The following is a 25,704-nucleotide window of genomic DNA, read 5'->3' on the forward strand; positions in this document are numbered from 1 at the left end:
TATACAAATTGACAATTTACAAATCGACAATTTACGAATCGACAAGTTACAAAACATCAATATACAAATTGACAAATCACACAGTTACAAGTTACAAATTGACAAGTTACGAAGTAAGAATTTTGACCCCGTTGGCTTTCCATAAGTTACAAGTTACAAATTGACAAGTTACGAAGTAAGAATTTTGACCCCGTTGGCTTTCCATATTTTACAGCATTAGAAGTTATACCTTTTAAAAAAAACTGGAGATCATTGCTTTAATCGAATTAGTAAGTAAGTAAAGTAAGAAGGTAAATAGTTTATTATATTGTTGCAATCTAATATACACTATCATACACAATATGTATAGATTATTACATGGCATTTTTCATAGCAGACCCTTTATCGGCCCTAGGTCATGATATCAGCCCAAGAGCCGCAGGCTCGAGGGCTGATATCATGAACGAGGGCCGATAAAGGGTCTGCTATGATAAATGACATGTAATTATCTTTTTATCATATATTTCAACAGAAGAAATACAGACAAGAACTATTAATTAAAATGTTTGTCTTTCCATGAATTTTTAGATAATAATTTACAGACAACCAAATACAAATTTCTTAACTTTAATTGTTTTTATTGATATTACAAGCATTTTATTTATCTTGTCACAACAATTATCATGTTCTTAGTTTGAAATTTGCTCCTCAACCATTTTGTGAAAAGTCTTAAATCACTTGCGGTTTTCCGCACTGTGTTGTCGTTTTCGAACAAATTTCCGGAAATGCACGACGTTGCATGTGATAAACGTCACGGAAATTAACGGAAAGGCATGTGATAACATTCCGGAAGAAGTCAATAAAGGTTCCTTTATCAGCCCGCTGAGGAAATTCTTAGGAATCTGATCAATAAACCTAGTAATCCTTTCATAGCCTTTTAATATTTTTAAATGTTTGAACTGTAAAATTTTAGTAATATTGTATACAAGTATATGATAAATATATATATAATTATATCTTTGAAATCATATTAGATTCCTGCCTTTTAGACATAGCATACACTTTCATCCTCTTCAGAATAGAATAATATATGCTACTAATGAAATATCAAAATTGAATATAGATAATTAAAATAAAAGTTTTCAATGATACTAAAAATTTCAAATACTCGTTAAAATTCATTTATTCATTCAGAAAAGATTTAAAATTTACAAATTTATCTGCGTTTATTTTATTTCACATGATTTATTTTAAAATGATATACTTGTGGAATAATAATATTAAAAATTATAAATACAATAAACGATTGCAACAAAATAGTAAATGAGTGGTAACTTTTGATTATAAACTGAAATACTGAGTCTGAATTTCCTTTTTTATTATGATAACTGCGTGTAATGGAATTTGCTTTTATGTCACGTTTATTATATTGAAATAGCTTTTACACGGCTTTATGGTCGTTTTGCTATTTGGGTTTGTCGGTCCACTTCCGATAGGACCGGCCGGGACACCCTCGTTCTGACGATGTCCCGGCCGGCCCGGTGGCCCGATCCGTGCTGCACGGAAGATTATGACGTCAGACTTAACGGGAAAGCAACTGGAATAAGACGGAATCTACTGTCCGTTACTTGCTTGATCTTTGAATTCACTTTATTTAGGTGAGATACTGTTCTAACCGTACATTTAAATTATACTTGTAAATTTGATTGCTACAATTTGTAACTTGATGTGTATTTTATTCACGTAGAATAAATTATTCTAGCTTGAAAGCATTTCTTTTATTATCCAATATTTCGTGAACTTTGGAAAATCTATTCCCGTTACATTGGGGGCTCGTCCGTCGGGATATTTGGACAAAAACTGATAGAATTTTCAAGAGAAAATATATTTTTCTATGAAAATAAAATATCGGTAGTACAAAAATGTCTTCAGCTAAGAAGATTTTTTCAAATCTATGGGGCTAGTTTCAACAGACTGCTTCAGGGCAGTGAAACAGAAAATGCTTAACCTACAATTCCTCTTAACATTAGGGAGAGTCTTGTAATTGAACAGTATATATCCGGCTTAGCAAACCCTGAACTGAAAAGGCATGTCCAATTTTCACACCCCACAACACTTGATAGGGCAATATCATTGGCTTTGGAGTTCGAAGCTTTCGAGGGAAGTCAAATTTCTCCTGTGATTAAGAAGCCCCAAGATGAGGACGTAATTTCACCCATATGTACATCAATAAATGTAAATGAGAAGGTGGACCAAAATTGTTCACAGACTTCTATATTTACTAAATTGGTAGAGGGAATGCAGGAAGTTCAAAAGTCAATGATGGAAAGTTTACATGGTGTTCAAAAGTCTACGGAGACTATGTTGCAAAAACAAAATGACAATGTAGGTTACAAGGGTTCACGTCAAAACAAGGATAATACAAATAGGAGGAAAATCCAGTGTTTTTACTGTAAAGAAGAGGGTCACTATAAAAGGGATTGTCCGGCTCTGAAAAATAAAAGTTATAGTAGATCTCAAAGTCAAGAAAATGGCACACCATCCGACGATTTAAACTAGTTCGGACTGAGTTCACGGCCGATAACTCAGTCAAAAATAAGTTTTGTTTGTTTGAAAATTCTGATAGGCCAAATTCTTGGATAAGATTGTCTAGTATTTCTCAGCATTGTTTGTTTGCTAGTACAAAAATTTACGACACAGATCTGAATATGCTTGTTGATACAGGCTCAGATGTCACTTTAATTTCAAGTGAATTTTATAAAGACATAAGATTAAGAGCATCCGATTTAAAAAGGGTATCCAATAAGCTTACTACCGCCGACGGAGATTCGCTGGAGGTGTTTGGTATGACAAATGTTCCACTTTGTTTTGGTGGAGTGTCCATAGACCAAAATGTCATTGTAGCAAATTTAGGAGATCTGTCGGGTATTTTGGGCATGGATTTTTTGGGTAAAAACCGTGTGTCTATCAACACTGCTGAGGGGCTTCTGATGTCGCCAAATTTTGAAATTAAATTGCATAATCAAGTTTCTACGAGTCGTGTCTGTGCAAGAGTTCATTTGACCGAGACCGTGCACATACCAGCCAACTCTGAAATTTTTGTTGAGGGTGAAATAAGGGGTCATTTCACAGGAAATCAAGATGATTGCTTAGAACCATTAGAAACATTTAAGGGTGTTTCTCATCTTTTAATGCCTAAGTCTCTAGTCAAAATGACCGAATCAAAAGTTGTATTCTCAATATTAAATCCTACTCATGAATCTAGGATTTTGAAAAAAAATATACAGGTGGCATCTGTTCAGCCTGCTGAACAGGTATTGGCTGTTGCAACTAGTGAAAGTAAAATAGAACAGAATTTGTCTGTTACCGGAAATAAATTACCAGAACATCTGCGTCCGCTCGTTGAGAACAGTTCAGAAAGGCTATCTATTAAAGAACGAGAAAGTTTAGCAAGCGTCATTAACGAGTATACGGATATTTTCTTAGGACCTGAAGGACAATTAGGTAATACTGACCTAGTCCAACACGAAATCGATACCGGAAATTCTAAACCGATTAAATTACCGTTACGGCGATTGCCTATGACGCAGCGAAAAATTGCCGAAACAGAAATTGACAAAATGCTCAAACAAGGCATTATTGAACCTAGTATTTCAGCGTGGGGAGCCAATATTGTTCTCGTGACCAAGGCCGACGGCACTACGCGCTTCTGCGCCGATTACAGAAAACTCAACAGCGTCACGAAAAAGGACGCATTTCCTCTTCCGCGCATCGATGAGTCGTTGGATGCATTGTCGGGAGCAAAATACTTCTGTACCGCCGACCTTGCGAGTAGTTTCCATCAAGTTTCAGTTCGTTATGAGGACAGAGAAAAGACCGCATTTGTTACCCACAAGGGTTTATTTCAGTTCAAACATATGCCGTTTGGTCTAGTAAACAGTCCGAAGACTTTTGAGAGGTTAATGGAGCTAGTGATGTCCGGTCTTCAATGGGAAAAATGTCTCGTCTATTTAGATGACGCTATCATATTTGGCAAAACGTTCGCGCAGACTTTAGAAAATCTGAGATAAGGCCTTGCGGTCATAAAAATTTCGAGCACGATTATAGTACTCAGACTCAGAAATCAACCAATCAAAATTCTGTATATGGTGTTTCGAGCACAAATTTTGTACTCCGAGTACGGAGTAAAGTTTTATGACCGACACCCCTGTATTTGGCAGATTCCGTAAAGCAAATTTAAAATTTAAGCCGAAAAAGTGTGCATTTTCCCGCGACGAAATAAAGTACTTGGGTCATGTAGTATCAGAACACGGAGTTAAATGTGACCCGGCGAAAATAAACGCCGTACAGAATTGGCCAAAGCCCGCAAACATAAGTGATGTACGAAGCTTCCTAGGTATAGCATCTTATTATAGGAAATTTATTCCTAACTTTTCCGATATCGCTTTTCTTTTAACACAACTTACCCGCAAAAAATCAAAAATTCCAATGGACAGACAAGAGCGAGGACGCGTTTTTAAAGCTTCGTGAGGCACTAACATCGTCCCCAATTTTAGCTTATCCCACACAGAATGATCCGTTCATTTTAGACACCGATGCTAGCTTATACGGAATAGGAGCGGTGTTGTCCCAAATACAAAACGATGAAGAACGTGTTATAGCGTATGGCAGCAAAACGTACTTTGTCTAGGTCTCAAGTAAAGTACTGTACTACTTACCGCGAACTTTTGGCTGTTGTTGTGTTCGTTAAACAGTTTAAGTACTACCTGTATGGGAGAAATTTTCTCCTCAGCACAGACCACTCTTCGCTAGTCCGGTTGAAAAATTTCAAAGAACCAGAAGGAATGGTGGCGAGATGGATATCCTTGTTAGACACGTATGACATGACCATACAACACCGTAAGGGTAGTGCACACGGCAACGCAGATGCACTTTCAAGAGTGCCTAGACGCCGATGTAAACGAGAGGATTGCCAATAATGCAAAATCAACATGTCATGCAGCGTGAATGCGATAAGCAAAGGAACTAATAATCCTTCGAAAAGTAGCGAATTACCTGACATCACTCAGTTGAACTGGGTCGAACAATGGGACAACGAGGAAATTTTAAGACTACAACAAGAAGACAGTAACCTCAGTACTGTAACGCAGTTTCTTAAAAATGGAAATGAAAAACCGGTCGTGAATACTCCTAATCAGGAGTTATCCGCCTTACTAAGACAATGGGATTTACTGTTTACTCAAAATGAGCTTCTATATCGTAAATTTTACGAAATTGACGGATCTATTACTAACCAACTGGTTGCACCGAGAGAACTGCGAAAAGAAATAATGCAACAGTTACACAATAACCGTACAGCCATTTAGGTCGCGAAAAAACCTTACCTAAGGTTCGAAGTCGGTTTTATTGGCCATTAATGACCAGTGATGTTGCTAGGTGCTGTCAAACGTGCCCGTCGTGTGCGAAACGTAAGCCTGGACCGGGAATGGGCAAATATCCTATGCAACATTGTTCCGTTACAAGTCCATTAGAATGCATTGAGATCGATATCATGGGACCCTTGCCTATGACGGACGATCAAAATGAATACATTATGGTAGTTGGTGACTACTTTTCTATATGGAAGGAGGCATACGCTTTAAAGAATCATACGGCACAATCAGTAGCGGATAAATTGACTACGGAATTCATCTGTCGTTTTGGGACACCAGCTAGAATTCATACGGATCAGGGGCAGGAGTTCGAGTCAAATTTATTTTCTGAAATATGCAAATTGTTAGGCATTGACAAGTTAAGAACTACCCCCTACAGACCTCAATCGGACGGCATGGTCGAGAGGTATAACCGTACTGCTCAAAACATGCTCGCAATGTATGTAGACGAAAATCGTTCCGATTGGGATGATCATCTTCCGTTTATAATGATGGCTTACCGTGCCGCTGTTCATGAAAGCACAAAATGTACTCCTAACCTTCTCATGTTAGGACGGGAAATACGTCTTCCATTGGACGTGATTGTTGGTTCGCCTCCAAATAAAGGCAAAATTGATTGCCCGATTAAATATATAGAGTGGGTAAAAGAAGCTATGCAACGATCTTTCTATTTTGCGCATGAAAAACTCGAAGCCAGCTTCCATAGGCAAAAACATTATTACGATGTTAAGCTAAAGCCGGGAAATTTCGCAAAGGACCAATGAGTCTGGTATTGGTATCCGCCACATGCTTAACAAAAACTAGGACTTGGCTGGACAGGGCCATTTAAAATAATAAGAAAAATTGCGGATGTCACTTATCAAATTCAGTCGTGTCATAACGCGAAAATGAAAATAGTACACGTTGACCATTTAAAAAGGGTGGAAGTAGACGGAATTGAAAATCAGTTGTTAAATGTTGATTCGTCTCTCAAAACACTATTTGAGTCTGAATCTCAGGAATCTAACGACACAGAGATAGAATCAATAGATACTTTTCTTGTAACGGATAGTGACGCAATTGGCGTTAACTACCATCAAGACTCACTTAAATACAGTTCGCGTGGTCGACTTATTCGACCCAAACTTCCATTTTCACCTTAAAAGTTCATGTACATGTATGAACCGGTGGTTAGGTTAAATTAGACGCTAGTACATTTTTTTCCTGCTTAATAAAACACATTTTAAAACAATTTTATTAGGGTGTAAACTTGTTCCTTTGACGTTTTGTAATACCTATGATATTCAGGAATGCCATAGAGTATATTTGTACATTTTTCGGTGTAACCATGGGCTATGTAACAAGAGCTTTCGGTGGTGTACAGATATACGGAATAAAATTATTACCATTATTTATGGTAGGGTTACATGACTTGACTCATGGTTTATATATTACTATATATAGTATGTGATCTGGTGGTTTAAGCAATTTTTGGCATTGAATAGTAGGAACTGCCACTCGTCCTAGGTGACCAATTTATATTCTTAAATCCTCGATTTTGAGATCTTTGTAAATTTTCTTTTCAGTATTATGGCTGACGCCGACGTTTTAGATTACGATGAGGAAGAGATGGACCAGGAAATTAGTGTAATGAACCAAGGAGGGGATATAAATGAGTCAGACAAGGTTGAGTTCTTTTTCAAGCCTAGGGGTTTGATGCAGTGTCCTGTAGAGGAGTGTGGGACAAACAAATTTGCTTCACGTACAAAATACCTCAGACATTGGGAGGAAAAACACATGGAAATATGTGTAACGTATACATGTTGTATGAATGGTTGTCAGGCAACATGTAAGAGGAGGCATGACATCAAAACTCACCTCAGCAGGATTCACGGGATTCATGATAAACTTACTTTAGAGGCATCAGTAGCTAAAATAAACAAAGTAGTACAAGATAATAGAGGATTTATTGATCCTGTATTTTGGATTTACAAGAATAGAATGGATCAGCCGGCAACACCTACAACGTCTGCTAGTACCATCATCTGCACCTCTTCCACTCCAACAGTCTCGAGAACTTCTGCATGTGTACTGTCACCTGTAACCTCAGCTCCTGTCTTATCTACCGTGTCTGCCAGTTTAACCGTTTCAACTGTACCTTCTTGTCCTGCTTCGGCTCCTTCACCTTCTGCTTCTTTGGTTGCCTCTTCTTTGACCAACACTGCAGATGATTCTGACGGACCTCAGTTTACAGTGTCTATACCTGCAAGAAAACCTGCTACCACCATAACTTTGGAGGAATATCGCCAGAGACCACATTCAGCATCTTCAGATACTTCTTTATTGTCATCCAGGAGTTTAGATACCTCTTTTGGGTATATTTCCGTTGCTTTTCAATCTTCCAGTACTCAGACCACCTGCCGTGATTTACCGCCATTTGTTGTACCTCCCATTCCTAAGGGAGAAGAAGAGCTAGAGTAATATGTAGCCTACCTTTGCAATGCTATTGACTGCATTGGTAGAACGAGAAAGGTTGCCAAGGACAGACTTGAAAGTATTAGAAAGGAAGGGACCCGCCTCGAACGAGAACGCCAGGAAAGAAGAACTGTGGAAGCGGAAAACAGAAGGTTATTGACTCGGGACCCAGTTAGCAGAATTAAAGAACAGAGATAATCTTTTCCAGGATTTGGAACAATAACTTTGAAAATTTCTTGTGCCATACTTAGTATTAGAGTAGTTAGATGTATTGACTTGAGTTCTGAATTAATATTGATATGAATGGGTAACTTAGAACTGAATTTTTGAGAAATTTGAATTTGAATTACAATGAATTGTCCAAATGTTATTTTAGATTATAATTATTAAGGTAAGTTATGACCATTTATTTTTGGTAATTAAAGAAAGGAGAGTAATGCTCTATAGAATTTTCTTTCGTCAATTTAGTGGAAAATTTTTCTCCAACTATTTTTTTTGTTTAAAGAAAAGAAAATAGAAAGGTGCGTTTTTATTGTTGTTTTTTTGTTGTTGTTGAATTTTATATTAAATATTGTTGTGTTTATATGTTATACTAATATTATGATCTATATGTTTCAGCCTTAATTGTATCTTTAGAATAATGTGGTTTCCGCATTATGTCTTAAGGGAGGGGGAATATAATGGAATTTGCTTTTATGTCACGTTTATTATATTGAAATAGCTTTTACACGACTTTATGGTCGTTTTGCTATTTGGGTGTGTCGGTCCACTTCCGATAGGACCGGCCGGGACACCCTCGTTCTGACGATGTCCCGGCCGGCCCGGTGGCCCGATCCGTGCTGCACGGAAGATTATGACCGGGAAAGCAATTGGAATAAGACGGAATCTACTGTCCGTAACTTGCTTGATCTTTGAATTCACTTTATTTAGGTGAGATACTGTTCTAACCGTACATTTAAATTATACTTGTAAATTTGATTGCTACAATTTGTAACTTGATGTGTATTTTATTCACGTAGAATAAATTATTCTAGCTTGAAAGCATTTCTTTTATTATCCAATATTCCGTGAACTTGGGAAAATCTATTCCCGTTACATTTCAACTTTCTTGTGATCTGAGACTACTATAACACATGTGTTATAGTAGTCTCAGTTGTGATCTAGTGGAAGATAAATAATTTGTTATTTTTATTGATAACTTATTTGAATAAAGTAAATAAAATCGTTTTGACTTACTAAAATTTCCTAATAGTCCGAGTTTGTTATGGGCCGAGTTATCAAATAGTCTGTGCTGTGCTTTCATCACGCGTGTGTATCTATTTTTAACCGTACTGGGATTTACTTTCGTTTTGAAAGCCAAAATTGCAGAGCTCACCAGACGGCATATTTGGGGATTCATCCTCATAGGGGTAACAGCGTATGCACTTTTCCAAAAAAAAAAAAAAAGTTACAGAATGCTAAACGCCAAATCCCGGTTTTAACTAACATGACTAATCTTTTAGGGGACAATCATTTTCAATCAATAAGCATAATTTACTTAGTCCCACATCACAAGCACTTGTCTCTGAATTTCCCCCCCCTATATATATATATATATATTAAGGTATATATAGGAAGAAAAAAAATTCAGAGACAAGTGCCTGCGGTACCAACTCATTAAGAACTGTCGGTTAATTTACCACAGGTGATTCACAGGTGCGAGATGAAAATTGTTTAGGGAGCTGCCATTTGATTTTTATGGAGGGGGTGGGGGGAGGCTAGGATGAAAAATTTTGTCCTGCATTTTTTTTTAGTTGTAATCTCTGTCCTGCCTTTTTATTTTTCACTCTATTCGGTCGTGCCTTTTTTTGGGGGGTTTATCCTGACTTTTTTTACATATATTGTCATCCTGCCTTTTTTATTTGCAAAGTGACTCATCCTGCCTTTTTTTTTACCCAAAACTCCTGTCCTGCCTATTTTTTTCAAATTTTATCCTAGCCCCCCCATAAAAAATCAAATGGTAGCTCCCTTACTCACTGAGTATATTTTCCTCTCTCGCCTGATATTAGAATGTAAACAACTATTTGTCATCATAGGGCCTTCAACAGCCAGCAAAACCATTGCACGTAAGCTATAATAGGTCATCAGGTATGATTTAATGCAGGGATACTAACGTATAGAAAGTACCTGCTTAATGTAAAAAAAGAAAAAACAAACTGCCAGACTTAATTATATGCTAAACAAAATTAGCATGATTTCCATTTGAACCCCTTACCTGTGAATTTTCTTATTCCATCAACAAGGGGGTTCAAATGGAATTTAAGTCTTTCCAAACAATAATCAAAACAACAAATATTCAGACAGCAACCAACAACAACAGAGTTTCAGCCCAGGATTTGAAAAGGGCAAGATCTTAGATGCTAATTTTAAATTGGTACTTATCTCAAAAATAGACAATTAAACATGTGTAAGAAGGTGCTTAAGTCAGTATTAAAATTGGAATTTTAAAAACCAATGAGGTTGCATATAATATTGTAATATGCATTGATATTTTTATCACTAAAACATTTTTAATGGATACAATTTAAAATCAAAGCAAGCCAAGGTGAGTATATCTACTACATGATAACAAGTTTGTGTATGAAATACACAAATTGATATTACATTAAGCTGAGGTAACCAACGTTGGGATGATTAGCTGAATAAAAAGGCAGTTGGGTGGTTCAATGAAAAGAGCAGTGCACCAAGATGGAAAGGATATATATATATAGGGCACACTGAGGGTGTTGGATAACAAATGGAGGTGCTGCACCCTATAAAAGAACACTGTACTACAGGCTACTGACCCATGCACACTAAGAATTTGGCAGGGTTAGACATGTTTGTGATTGCTCAACCCTCCCCTAACCTTATACAGTGATGTAACAGCATAGCATAAAACAAAATTTAATTGTGAAAATAAGTTCAAAGGGCTTGACAGATTATATGAGCACGAAGCACCGAAAAAAAACTACCAAAATGACAAAAACACAAGGTTGGTCTATCTAAGAGTACTTACGGTTACTGAAAGCTAGTTCAAAGCCAATATCCTTTTATAAGATATCAGCATTTAATCAAGTAATATGAAGATAAAGAAAGATTAGTTTGAATGTAGAACAAATATGATTTTATCCATTTGTACAGTTAACCTGTAAAACAGACTACCACATGAGAAAAATGTATGTTTTGGGGATGTTCTGACAACTTAAATACCTTTTGTATAATCATCCTAATTTTTCAGGTAATTTGTGGTAACTACTTGATGCCAGTTTTGTTGACTGTAGTGAGAAACTTTTGCAGAGCCATGAGTACATACACACCTGGAACACATTCTATGGCCTTTGTCACAGTACCTGATCTTGAAGTTGCCAAAAAACTCTCTCAGTATATATCTTTTGTTTTAAATCAAAGCACCTCATATTAATATACATATATATGTAGAAAATTTTTGGAAGTTTGTTTTAAATAAGCTAAACATGCTTAACTGGTCAGTTTCCTTCACAGGGCAATTATTGATGTTAGTCTTTAGATATTTGTCATCTAAACATTTTATATGGTTTACAGACCAGTATGTTTTAAGTATAGGCACAATCATGGTAATATGAAAAAAAATATATAAAAAACACTAGCTTCAGGTAAAAGAATAGGTTCACGAACGGTTAAAATTGGCTATAAGATTTATAATAAAGTTGTAATTAAAGGTCATATTTTGGCAAAAGTTAACCTATTCCTTTCTGAAGATATTAATTATCCTGTGTTTAAAATATCTGTATGTCTTATACATATTTTATATTATCTACCAGAAAAGATGCTCACTGAATTCACTAAAAATTCCATCTGCAGTACCTCTTGAATATATATGTGTCATTTTATCATAATTTTCATTTGTTAAAGGTATTTCATAAAGTTCTTTCAAAGGCAATTTTTAAATCCCTCAAAATTGCTTAGTTCTTTTCATATAATTATGTTTAAATGATACCATTCAATATTTTCTAATGGTTAGAAGTGCTGTGTCTGTATTCATAAAAAACATATTTTGAGTTATGCAACTTTGAACTAAAATGTGATTTAAGAGGTTTTAGAATGTTGTCTGGCAATTTTTTTTATAGACTTTTTTATAGACTGCCTTGGGGATAAGACATTTTCAGGATAACAACAGTGTTAACTCTGTTTTTAGCCTTTCTAATAGATTTGATGTTTGGCATGTTATCTGTCACCAAGGTCCAGAGCACTGTTAGATAAGGGGGAGCTAACTCTTATGTATTTGAACCAAGGGACAGGGGTCAGTATATTGCTAGACTTAATATTCTGATAGGCATAGCTAAAACACAAGGAAGGTTTCCATAATTTAATTAACGATAACAATTTTATAATAGAAGAATGACGATTACAATCATTTAGTAAACAATGCCAAATAATAATAATAATAATCTAATCAAGGTACAAAGTATAAAATCTAAATATTGATTCCAAAATAAAACTATTTCTCTTTACAATGTCAAAAATCAAATAAATGCCAAAACTACTTATAAAATCATAAAATGAACTTAATTTTAAAATCCAAAATGTAAAAGTCTCAAAAATGTAATAATTCTCAAATAGAAATTGCCAAAGTAAAAATGTGAGTCAGAGATAAACTTTGTCTCAGCACTACTGTCTACACCGTCAACTGGTAGACTGGTGGACAGTCTTGTAGGTCCAGTATATAAGACCTGAGTATTGAGAGGTTGCGGTTCCAAAACACTGACTGCTTTCTAAAAAAATTCTCAAAAAATAAAATGTGAGTCAAAAATAAATTTTTTCCTCAACACTACAAGGTCAACTGGTTGACTGATCGACAGTCTTACAGATCCAGTATGATAGACTTTAGCAGTGTAAATTTAGGTTTCCGAAAGATGACTAATTTTCCAAAATTTCACAATGCTGTTTTAAACTAAACCAAAAAAAATAATCAACATGACACGATATGTAAATAGTACTCTCATTAGCAAAATAGATATATAATTAAACAAAGCATAATCCCTTAATGTTTTGATAAAAACTTTAAAATATGCAGTGATAATGCTAGTGACATGCTAATTATAATTAATATTTCAAACCAAGTTACTTTAAACAAACTGTGACAAGTCGAGTACTTGCCATAGCATACATACGGTAGGTAAAATTAAACCAAAATTAATTAAAAATTTTACAAAATACAAACATAAAATTTCTTTCTAAAAATAAAACATATTTTTTATTCAAAATAACAATTACAAAAATATAAACCAAATTACAAACTATGATAAATCATGTACAATCATTGTAAACATTTAAATCCAAAAATGAAGGGAAGTTCCGTAAGCATCCCATTAAAAAATGGTGTAGGACACATGATATACCAAACATTAAAACAATATCTGCTAGAAAGGATGAAAACAAGAGTAAACAATGTAATTGTAAGAATGTCCTGAAAATTTCTTATCCCCAAGGCAGTAATTAAGTAATAGATTTAACTGTCACATGGTTTGTTTACGAAGCTAATAACCTAACATTTCTATTTTTAGTGGTAAAATTAGGCTGATGCCAGCAGCTTGAATCTACCATTACAACATTTCACTTTTCTAAGTGCCAATTAGCACCAGACTAAGACTAGCCTGATCAATTCCTAGAGTGTTTTTTTAAAAACTATCTTATTTATTACTGGCTGTGTGAGACCTGCATGGGTAGTCAAGGTCGTTAAACACCTCCTTAGAAGTAGTCTTTATTTATTGAATAAACAACAGATAACATGACCTTTATTAGAAAATAGACAAGAAGATAAAAACCATCAGAATTGAAAATAGGAAATCAGGAAAAAAAATGATGACACTTTTGATGATAAATTAATCAGAGACTTACTCAAAGTCATATCTTTAAAGCAATCAATGGCAAATAATTGAAAGCCCTTTAGCAGTTTTAAATCACCTTTAACCATGAGAATGATATATAAAAAATATAGACCATGAAAAAAAAACATCCATCCAAGGGGAGGAAAGAATTTTAGTTTGGTAAAAACCTGGCAAAATCATGACATACTGTTTTTAACATGTATGCTAATTGAGAATCTTTTACAATTGATTTTAAGGAGTATAGTTTTTTTTTGCAGTGGTATAGTGAAGAATAAGTTAGCAGCATGTGTCAATATTATACCAGGCATTACATCTGTGTAAGTAAACCATTTTAATAATGCTAAGTTCTCAGTCAGGCATTATTTCTGTGTAAAGACATCATAATGATAAAGCTGTATTTAAGGTGTCAGTTTTATATAGATAATCTTACAATGAAAGCATGAAGAAATGACAAATGAATTTCAGGGCCAATGAGTTATTGCCCCTGAAAATATATACATTTTTCCAATTTTTCACATTTTTGCTGCTGTTATATTGAAAACTATAGGAGCTAGAGGTTAAAAGTGTAAGCTTCAAAAAGGATCAGCATGAAATGATCTATTTACTCTGAAAATTTGACAACCCATTTTGAAGTTATTTTCTCTGATATGTTGATTTTTACTGATTTGGCTGTTACTATAGGAACTAGGTTTTGCATGTAAATTGCCAAAAATGATCAGCAACACAAAGAGTAACTAAAGTATGCCCATATAAAAGTCCTAAATAGCAAACTGTTCATTTTTTTTCACCAGGTGATCAATGCCTCTCGTTTTTTTTTGTTTTTGTCATTTGAATCTACTATGTTTTAATTGTAGCACATTGTTAAGGAACTTTATATTTGCTTTCTTTTGTCGATAGCTTTCTCATTTGCACTTTTATGTTATCTCCGCCATTCTCCTTGTTTTTAGCTGCTTCTTGTGTAAAAAAGTATTTCATTTGATCAAACTTTTATAACAAGTTTTGCAGCGAATGGAAAAAAAAGATGTGTTTGTATAATTAAGATATTAACACTGACATGACATATGATATGGACATATACATGGAATTATTGAAATAATTCATTTTTAGAAACAAATTTTTTAGAAAATTACAAAAAAACTCTTCATTAAAAAAGTTTTATACTAATAAGGAAAACATTTTCAAATAAATTATATGTTTTTGTTAGTTGATGCACATTAAGTGTAATTTTTTCCACCATGAAGACAATAGGCAATGATTTTGACATTATTCTATCAAGAATATTTAAAGAAATTCCTCTTTACACATATAACAAAATAAAATGTAATTTCAGTTATGAATGGGAAGAGAAAATCAATGAAGATGGTGAACTGTTATTGGTAAGTTAATTGATCCAAGTGTTATTGAAAACCAAGGACACATATTTTTAAATAATATATACACCCTTGTTATTACACTGTCACAGCTAGGGATAAAATGTGGTCAGAACAAAGGGATTACAGCAGAGAACATTGAAAAGGTCATTCATTTGTTAACTTATTGTGTTGTAAGATATTGGTTATAAATACTTTTAATAAATTGATAGCTGATTAAATAATAAAATTGAGAATGGAAATGGGGAATATGTCAAAGAGACAACAACCCGACCAAAGAGCAGACAACAGCTGAAGGCCACCAATGGGTCTTCAATGCAGCGAGAAAATCCCGCACCCAGAGGTGGTCCTCAGCTGGCCCCTAAATAAAATTGTGTGCTAGTTCAGTGAAAATAGACATCACACTAAACTCCAAAACATATAAATGAACTAAAATTAAAAAATATACAAGACTAACAAAGGCCAGAGGCTCCTGACTTGGGACAGGCACAAAATGCGATGGGCTTAAACATGTTTTGTGAGATCTCAACCCTCCCCTATACCTCTAGTCAATGTAGAAAAAAGAAACACGGTATCACCTTGTCGTCGTCGTCGTCTTCCGAAGACACTTGGTTTCCTGACAATAACTTTAGTATTAGTAAATAGAAATCTATGAAATTTAAACACAAGGTTTATAACCACAAAAGGAAGGTTGGGATTGACTTTGGGGGTTATGGTCCTAACAGTTTAGGAATAAGGGGCCAAAAAAGGGGCCCAAATAAGCATTTTTCTAGTTTTCAGACAATAACTTGTGGAACGGTGTATGGATCTCTCTGAAATTATACAAAAAGTTTCCATACCACAAAGGGTTGGTTAGGATTGGCTTTGGGGGGTCATGGCTCAAACCGTTTAGGAATTAGGGGCAAAAAAGGGTGAAAAACAAGGGTTTCCTTGTTAATGGACATTCACTTTTAAGTACAATGTTAAATTTGGATCACCTCCCTTACACTGCTTTAAAATTATGTATAAAGAAATTTTGTATTGTCTTTAGGTGATTAGCTGTCAATTTATTTTTAGAAGTTACTAATAAAAATGCTGATTAAAGATATATTATTTTTAGACATGATTATGTATGTCATTTTCTATTTTAAGATTTTTATGATGTATTTGAATGGGTAATTATGGTTGCAAACTCCATTGGAAACTTGAATTGAGATAATGACCATATCTTGAGGGAAAAAAATTTTTGGGGAAAAAGGGGAGGGGGAGGGGAGGTGAAAAAGAAATTGTTGGGGGGGGGGGGGGGACATTTTTTATTTCTCATTACAGATTTCAGAAATTAAAAAGAAAATTTCTTCAAATATTTTTTTTTTTGCAAAAAAAAGGGGTGGGGTGAAAAAAAAAATTTTTGCCCTAAAAAAAGGGGGTGTCAATTTGCAACAGCATAGTGTATTGCACAAAAGCAAAAAAAAAGGAGGGGGTAAATTTTATTTTTTTGGGGAGGGGAGGGGGGTTGCAAGTCGCAACAGCAGTGTGTATTGCACAAAAGCAGAAAATTGAATATAGATTCAAATCTCATAACCAATTCTAAGTTCTTTGACTACAGTTATTCTGTGTCAGAAACCTATTATGTGTCAAACATTTAATTTCAATCCAAATTCAGACCTGTATCAAGCATGAATATTGTGTCCATTTTTGCCCCAACTGTTCCGGGTTGGACCTCTGCAGTCGTTTCCAGCTGCGCTTGGCGAAGCAATTTATTTTTTGCTGTACTCACCCAGTCGCATTATTCACATTAAATAAAAACTCACAATAATTTCTGAATTTACAGTACTCAAAAATTTATGAAAGCAACTCCACAGAACTCGTATATCCAATACCTCTCAATTTTATAACTTTGTTTTTTTCATAATACATTTGTAATAATATTCTGTTGTAATTTTTGGTCAATGTTTTTTGTTTTTTGCAGAAGTTATTTCTTTTTAACATTCATTATACATAATACCATGTCTTCATAACTCTGAAGATCTCATTGAACTGATAGACACCATATTTACTAATAAAGAGGAATCTAGGGTATATGTAAATGAGACGCCAACTAGATTAAGCTTATACCTAAAAGACACCTTGAAGTAAACATGCAGCCTTCTAATTAGACATGTATCTATACAGTGTGTCAAGATTAAAATCTCCTCAGTCCAAAAAACGTTTTGAATAAATTAAGTAGAGACATCTACCATCAACACCAATGCATTGTAATGTTTGGATCCATCTACAATTTATATGAGGTATATTGCTTTTTGATTGTTGATGAAAAGGGACAATGTTACTTTTTTATTAAGAATAAATTGCTCTTTTCAAATTATGGAAAACCTCACAGACTCAAATAAAAAATGTTTTATTTGGGTTTGTAAAGAAAACTGAGTCTTTTTATTTAAGCATATTTGATTTTTTAGATGATAAAAACAGCAACAGATAAAGTTGATGACATATCCAAGTTTGTAAGGTATATATAATGAAATTTATGATTATGAACTTTTTACCTCATCTTGTCCACAGATCATTTTAGCTTTTGCAATCACCTTGGGTGTTTTGTTAATGATGGCATAAAATTGAATAACCTTCACTTTAACTTGAATATAGAACATGAGTTCAGTCATCTATAGACTTGATTAGTTCTTGGTTAAAGCACAATTAGTTTATATGTACTAGTAATATGTCATTGTCAAATCTCATACAATTGATTGAGCTTGTTGTCATAATGGACTATAAAATGTGTGTGACTGCTGAAAGCAAAAACCTTATTAAATTTCACAGTAAGTGATGGATCAGCATAACAACCTACATAATAGACACAATATGACTTGTGTTGCATTTGAATGTTATCAAGCTTCATATGAGAGTCCGGATGGGTGGTCCTTCAATTCTGTATTCTTTAATTTTTTAGCCTGAGTTTTCTCTAATTTTTAAAAATTTTGCCTATTATTCTCTATTCTTCTTATTTTAGAACCCCATTTTATCTTTTCTTTATTGTTTTATCCTATTTTCTTTTTTTATTGTCAATATTTCTGTAGATTTAACCCATCATTCTCTATTCTGTAAACCCCATCCAGACCCTCTCATATTGTGAAGCATAAGTGACTATAATTATACATAAAAAGGAAAACAGGAAATACTAAAAATAATGGATAGCACAACAGACCACACTAACTACCAACACCTGACTCCTCAGAAAAAAGATGTACAAATGAATACAAACAACAATTAAGGGTAAACAGAACAGCTAAAGGGAGTTAACTCTGTAAAAATCAGCTGAACGTTTTAATCACATACTATTAATAAAGAGAAATCAAGCTTCTCAATGATCAAAATTAGTGTTTGTCAAACTGCTACATATCCAATGAAATTATTCCTGTAAATTGTGTGGTTCAAATTTCTTGAAATTTTTATATTTTTGTCAACAGGTCAAAGTAAATGTTTTGTCAAAATTTTACGAAAATTAAACAAGCCAAATATATTGGTCCAGATAGCTTGGCTAGATACAGGGACAAAATGCAGCAGATTTATAACAGTTTTAGGTGTGCAAACACCTGCCCCTTTTACATATCTATACCATATGTTGTGAAGTAAAACACTATAAAAAAAAACCTGCACAGTCCAGCTACCAATAGGATGACCACTAACTTGAACAAGAAAATAAAAGACGGCAAACTAAAAATATGCTCGCTACTACAGAAAGCTAGCTAAGCTATCAGTTTAAAGATCAAAGGTTAAAGTCAAGATAACATGTAATCATAGAACTGAATACCATTCAAAGTTAAGTGTGATTGAAATAAAATGTAAGAGCTCTTTTTTGAATTGCCTAAAAATCTTCATTTTTAAAATCAGTTTGATAGGGACATGTATGACATGCTCACATTTTTTTTAATCCATCCAAAAGTGAGTTGTATTTTTTACGAAGCAACTTCCATGCGTATAAATTATAGAACATACTTAAAAAACATTGACTACATGGTGATACATTATATATAATTAAGTCAACAAGTTTCACAAACTTACTAGACAAATGAAATTACCAGAAGTGACTATATATTTTGGATCATTTAAGCGTTTCAGAAGGAGTGAAATTAAGTAACAAGCATAAAAAACAGCAACGTCAATATCATTATAAATTTACTACAACTGGGTTGATACTACAGCTTGTATACTATTTGTTGACTAAATCTCAAAAGAGCAGACTTATGGAAAAAATAGAATTACCACCCAGCATTGTATATCAGATACTGCAGACTTTCTGTAGGAATATATTTTTACATTACTAGAACTCAGTTATGGATGCAGTGAGAGTCACAGTATGATCATTGATTTATAATGTGAATGCAGAACTACATAAAGATGTCTAATTGGCACTCAAAATTATCATTTAAATTCTTGTAATCAGTCATGTGGATCAGGGACCTGGGTTAAATTATTTACTAGTACAGATGGTTATTAAATTTGATAATGTTGTAAGGGTTTGACAAGAGACAATTTCCAATCCACTTTTGTGTGACCCCTTATTTACCAGAGATATTTCATGAACATATTTTAACAAATGACATGATGGATGTCACTAGTGGAGCAGGAGCAGCTCACCCTTCTGGAGCACTGACTTCAACCCCAGTGTCTGGTGGAGTTTGTGTTGTTCAGCATTGAGTTTTATGTGTACCTTTTTTTGGACTGTCATTTGTCTGTTCATCTTTTTACTTTTGGTCATGGTGTTTGTTATTAATTACAACAATGCATTAACATTGATCTTAACACTAGTAAAAAAAAAATTTTGATATTTACATATTAATTTTTTTCAGATTTGTAATTTATAAGTTATAGAATATATTATCTACTTTTGTTTATTTTTCTGTAGAGAAAATCATCCATATGATTGTGCAGAGGTCATAAGTTCAAAGGTAAATATGCTTTATTTGTTATTATTGAGGCATCAAATTTCAAACAATCTGGAAATATTTTATCCAAATGTATCATGTAATACAGATTCAATATCTAAAAATTATGTTGTCTGTTAATACTAGGACAAATAACTACACATTATGAGTTTCATTGACCAGTTCTTCAAAAGATAACATTGCTCAATGTTCATACAATTTTTATCAAGAATATGAATAGAAAGATTAGTCGGGTACACTCTAATGAGACAATATTTACAAAAAACCTAGATCTAGAATCAACATTTTATCCTTAACAATAGATTCATATCATTACATTGAACTGACAAAAGTTTAAATACCATGACCAAGAGGAGATGACTCTGTGGAAGAGTTTCATTTGGTTAGCAATAACCCTTTTTTCCCTGGATCTTAAGCAGTCAACCACTTTTTTATACGCCCGTCAAATTTTTGACGGGACTTATTATGTTATACAAATGTCCGGCGTCCGTCCGTCTGTCTGTCCGGCATCAACATGTCGCACCGTAACTTGAGAATGACTTATCCAAATTTCATGAAACTTAACATAGTTGTTTCTTATGATGGTCAAAAGAACTGTATACTTTTTGGTGAAAATAAGATAAAAACTTTTTGAGTTACGGGACTTAGTAACTAAAACAGGTGTGTGTTTTTTTTCACATGTCGCGCCGTATCTCAAAAACAATTTATGATTATTGCTTAAAACTTTACACACTTCTTAGTTATATTAATCTTGAGATCTGTATACTTTTTGGTGATGATTCAAAATTTTATTTAGAGATATTGAGTATTTTGTTAAAAAAGGGGGAGGGGTTTTTCACATGTCGCGCCGTATCTCAAAAACAGTTTATGATTATTGCTTAAAACTTTACACACTTCTTAGTTATATTAACCTTAAGATCTGTATACTTTTTGGTGATGATTCAAAATTTTATTTTTGAGTTATTGAGTATTTTGTAAAAAAAAGGGGGAGGGGTTTTTCACATGTCGCGCTGTATCTCTAAAACGATTTATGATTATTGCTTAAAATTTTACACACTTCTTAGTTATATTAATCTAAAGATCTGTATACTTTTTGGTTTTGATTCAAAATTTTATTTTTGAGATATTGATTTTTTTTTTTTTAAAAGGGGGGGTTTTCACATGTCACGCCGTATCTCAAAAACAATTTATGATTATTGCTTAAAACTTTATACACTTCTTAGTTATATTAATCTTGAGATCTGTATACTTTTTGGTGATGATTCAAAATTTTATTTTAGAGATATTGAGTATTTTGTTAAAAAAGGGGGAGGGGTTTTTCACATGTCGCGCCGTATCTCAAAAACAGTTTATGATTATTGCTTAAAACTTTACACACTTCTTAGTTATATTAACCTTAAGATCTGTATACTTTTTGGTGATGATTCAAAATTTTATTTTTGAGTTATTGAGTATTTTGTAAAAAAAGGGGGAGGGGTTTTTCACATGTCGTGCCGTATCTCTAAAACGATTTATGATTATTGCTTAAAATTTTACACACTTCTTAGTTATATTAATCTCAAGATCTGTATACTTTTTGGTTTTGATTCAAAATTTTATTTTAGAGATATTGAGTTTTTTGTAAAAAAAAAAAGGGGTTTTTGCATGTCACGCCATATGTCAGAAACTATTTATGCTTATTGCATAAAAATTCACACACAAGACGAAGGGCGTATCATGCGCTCATGGCGCAGCTGTTTATTTTTAAATGTTGACAATATATGTACTGGATATACCATTCTCTAATTTTAGGTACATTACTTCCAAAGATAAGATAATAGGATGATATAACCAATATATACAATAGTTAAAAACAATAACGTTTTCAACTTGCCATAAATAAGTGAATAATTTAAAATAAAAAATAAACTGACATTATTAAGGAATTGTTATATCACATTAAGTAACTGAAACCTGCTACCATGATCAAATCTTCAAAATAAGTCTTTATTGATATTGTATTATAATTTTATCAAAAGACTTGAATCTTTTTATGTGAGGTGAAATATACTGTTATACATCCTACAGAATGTTTTATGAACACTTGTTTATGTATAAATGATCATTACCAGTACCAGTTTATTTGATCTCTGCTCTACTTTTCTATGAATTTATAGAACTCGATCCTTTAATCATCTTTGTCATGTTGTAATTACGGAAACCATCAAAGTAATAATACAATTTAAGTATTGTTTGAAAAAATATACTGTTTTTTTTATTCCAGAGGATTTATCTATAGTTTTTCATCATTGTCAAAGTTCATTTAAAATTAATTTTAATATGAACTTAAAAACACTGAAGATTGTAAATTTGGAACTTTTAAATGTATTAAATGATTTGATGATATATTAACTTAATTATTTAACACACTGTACAATGTTTTGAGTGTCTTGACTAAATTTGTATCTTTACAAAAGATGTAACAAGTTTGTTTTTCTCTCTCTCTGAAACAAAGAGGAATCTGAAATTGAAGGATTAAGTAGTTTAACTGTCATAGTTTACTAACAGTTTATAAAAAACTTTAAGATTTACAGTCTATGAAGATAAAATAAATTAAAAAATAAATTAAAAGATAAAGTTAAATGGAAGATTTGAAATCTTGAAATGTTATTTTTTTATTTTCTAATTTCATATTTAGTTAGAAAGTTGGGTGGAGAATGAGGTTGAAGGCTTTATCTGTTTGGAACCCAATGTTTTTGTTATTCTTTTTCAAGTTATGAATAATTAGATAAAAACATGTTCCTTAGTTTCAGTTTTTATATAAAATGATTTATAGCCAATCAAGGATAATATATTACAAAAAATTAATGCTTCTTTACTTTTTTTTAGATTGATAATGGTAACCCACCATATCTGAAATGGATCAGTGATATTGTAGGTGTATCTGACAAGAAACCAAAGCTTGACAGCTGACTCTGACAATATGCAATTGAAAAGGATGTTGCATGTTGTGTAATGAATAAATCATGCTTCAAAATTATTGTTCAATTTGTTTTAGGCCCATGCCACTAAGTGGTTGAGGCATATTGTATTACTTTTGTCCATGATAATGTTATTTTCTTCTTTTTAATTCAAACAGTGGTTTGTTATTCCCCGTGGGGGTTTTCATTTTTTAATTAGATGTCTGATATATGTAACAGTGAATCTTTACAGTGTAAATATTCCCTGAAGTAATTTGATCCCCAATGCATGTGTTTCAGTTCTGACAAAATGAACACACTAGTGTTAAGAAGGAATACACTTTTTATTTACATGAAAGTTAAGCTTGTATATTCTCAACTAACTAGGGAATATGAGATAAGTTGTTTTGCATGTATATGAAGATTAAAGTTACTTAGAGTCATTATCCTTAAGTGTGTTTATTGGGAGATCAATGACTTTGCTTGACATGTTAGTTAAGAAGTTGTGAAAGGCATAACAATTACAATTGACACTTGCTGAAATTAATGGGGGGAATATTTCGTATTGATTGTATTCAGTATCAAATTAACTAACTTTTAAGTATGCAAATGAAATGTCGACAAGCCACCTATGGCATTATTTATAGATTTCAGTTTTAAATGTAATGTTTGAATAAATTTCCTCACAAATCTGGAAAGCAAGGTTGTAGAGATTAAGAAGAGAATAATATTATTTAAGATGGAGCTTTAATGTAATCATTCTGTGCTCCTTAATGTTTCATACTTTAAACTTGATAAAACTGATCTGACAATACTAAATAAGTAACTTACGTTTATTTAGAATAACAGATAAGCTTGAAAAGCTAATATTTTATTTCTGGTTTTTTTCTGGTTAAATGTATAAAAGTATTTTGTCAACAGAATAACACATACGCTTGAAAAGCTAACATTTTATGTCTGTTGTTTTTCTGGTTGAATGTATAAAAGCATTTTGCCAATAAAATATGCCAAATATAACGTGTTGTTGCATTTTATTTTAAGGGGCCTTGAATTTAATATTCATATTCATATCTTAAATTTCAATATTCTATTGTGTGATGTTTTACCACCAATTATGACTTCCCAATGCATTGCAACAAGTTACTAAACATGCGTGAATAGCTGTGTATGAGCTACTTACCCTTGGGAAGCACACGAGATTGTCCCAGGGGTTTTAGTGGAGGTAATATTCAATCATTAGTTATCTGTTAAGAGAGAACCATTGGAACAACTCTGAGATGACAACAAGGGTCCCTCTTATTTCCAATGTCAGTTTTAAAAACTTTCCCGCCCTTCATTTTAGTAGATGACACATTGAAAACAAAAAGAGATAACGAACCAATTTTATTTATTGTTATCCTGAATATAAATTGAAATATTTACCACCGGATGTGAGACCAGCCGAATCCGTTTTCTGTGTTTTGTTTTGGGGGCTATTGTTTTCTTTTTTGTCTTTTGGCCTGCCCTTCAAAGACACTTCTTAGCGGTTTTACCTTCAACCTTGAAAACTATAAAAAAAAAATAGACAGAAATTATAAACAGCAAAATAAATGGTCAGCAATACAAGATTTACAATTTTAAAAGACTGAAACCATTTTGTATCAACTTGACTAAGAGTTATTGCCCTGAAATGACAATTTTTGACACAGTTAAACATTTTTGCCTTCTATATATAGGTGGCCGAGTGGTTTAGAGCGCTGGACACGGTGCAAGGCGGTGTTGGCTCGGACGATATCAGTGGCGGATCCAGAACTTTTCATAAGGGGGGGCCTGCTGACTGACCTAAAGGGGGGGGGGGGCGCTCCAGTCATGCTTCCCTATATAATCAACCAAATTTTTTCCACGAAAGGGGGGGGCCTGGGCAAATTTAACATTGTTTTGCTGATACTTAGAGTAATTATGAATATAATATGTGTTTTCAGCCGTGTATCGCCTTTACTGGTGATCCAATGGATGGATCTCTCGTAGAGTTGTCACTTGTTTAGACGTACTTACCAAATAATTATTTCTGTGACTGCATCTTACGATAGATAATTTAGCTAATCTGCAATCAATTCCATCTTCATGCCTAATATATCATGTACTGTGTTACAACTCTAGATTCTACTGACGAGAAAAGGTAACACTAGGCCACCGAAAGCTGAATTTTTTAGTTCAGTCTAGGTGGCCGAGTGGTTTAGAGCGCTGGACACAGTGCATGCGGTGTTGTCTCGATATCTCATTAGCATGAGTTCGAATCCTGGCGAGGGGAGAAAAAAAATTTGCAGATTTAACATTGTTGTGCTGATATTTAGAGTAATTATATATATATAAAATATATATAGAGAGACACTGCAACCAGCAAAAATGAGCAGTAATACAACACGATCTATACAAAACGTCTTCTCATAGTTTTTGCCTTTAGAATTACTATTGTTGAAAATCTTGAAAATTAGAATAAATTGACAAAAACTGTAAACAGGAAAAATGATCAGTAATACAATCTTTATTTAAGGTACAGTAAAATAATTTCTCATATTCGTTGGTGTCTACAAGCCTCTTGTTTGCACTTATCGTGAAAACTATAATTAATAGATATAAATTGTAAACAGCAAAATTAATCAGCAAAATATAACCAACAAGAAGGTTAACATAATGGTTATCTTCAATCCACTCTTTATAGCAGTTATTGCCCTTAAATG

The 25,704-nt window shown here is 33.3% G+C and overlaps 1 protein-coding gene across 2 annotated transcripts; it reads left to right on the top strand.

Annotated features, from left to right (window-relative positions):
• The first annotated feature begins 9,150 nt into the window (after positions 1-9,150).
• Positions 9,151-24,001, top strand: LOC127730218 (protein CutA homolog). Of its 2 annotated transcripts, none has more exons than XM_052238505.1 (7): positions 9,151-9,274; positions 11,125-11,267; positions 14,011-14,070; positions 15,084-15,129; positions 17,559-17,608; positions 20,006-20,048; positions 22,914-24,001. In XM_052238505.1, the coding sequence occupies exons 2-7, from the start codon at positions 11,146-11,148 to the stop codon at positions 22,995-22,997; spliced, it is 405 nt and encodes a 134-aa protein (XP_052094465.1). In that variant the 5' UTR covers positions 9,151-9,274; positions 11,125-11,145; the 3' UTR covers positions 22,998-24,001. The 2 variants fall into 2 exon arrangements, with proteins under 2 accessions (XP_052094465.1, XP_052094466.1); XM_052238506.1 differs by having other exon boundaries at positions 9,167-9,282.
• Positions 24,002-25,704: the final 1,703 nt, after the last annotated feature.

This window comes from Mytilus californianus, unplaced genomic scaffold (assembly GCF_021869535.1).
Source record: "Mytilus californianus isolate M0D057914Y unplaced genomic scaffold, xbMytCali1.0.p SCAF_2, whole genome shotgun sequence".
In the NCBI taxonomy this organism is placed as follows: Eukaryota; Metazoa; Mollusca; class Bivalvia; order Mytilida; family Mytilidae; genus Mytilus; species Mytilus californianus.

Bases quoted from the DNA above. Each gene is read 5' to 3' on its own strand.
- LOC127730218 (XM_052238505.1), top strand. From the start codon at position 11,146: ATGCCAGTTTTGTTGACTGTAGTGAGAAACTTTTGCAGAGCCATGAGT. The intron at 11,268-14,010 runs GTATATATCTTT...TTTTTTTTGCAG, and splicing joins GTTGCCAAAAAACTCTCTCA to TGGTATAGTGAAGAATAAGT. The intron at 17,609-20,005 runs GTATATATAATG...ATTTTTCTGTAG, and splicing joins GACATATCCAAGTTTGTAAG to AGAAAATCATCCATATGATT.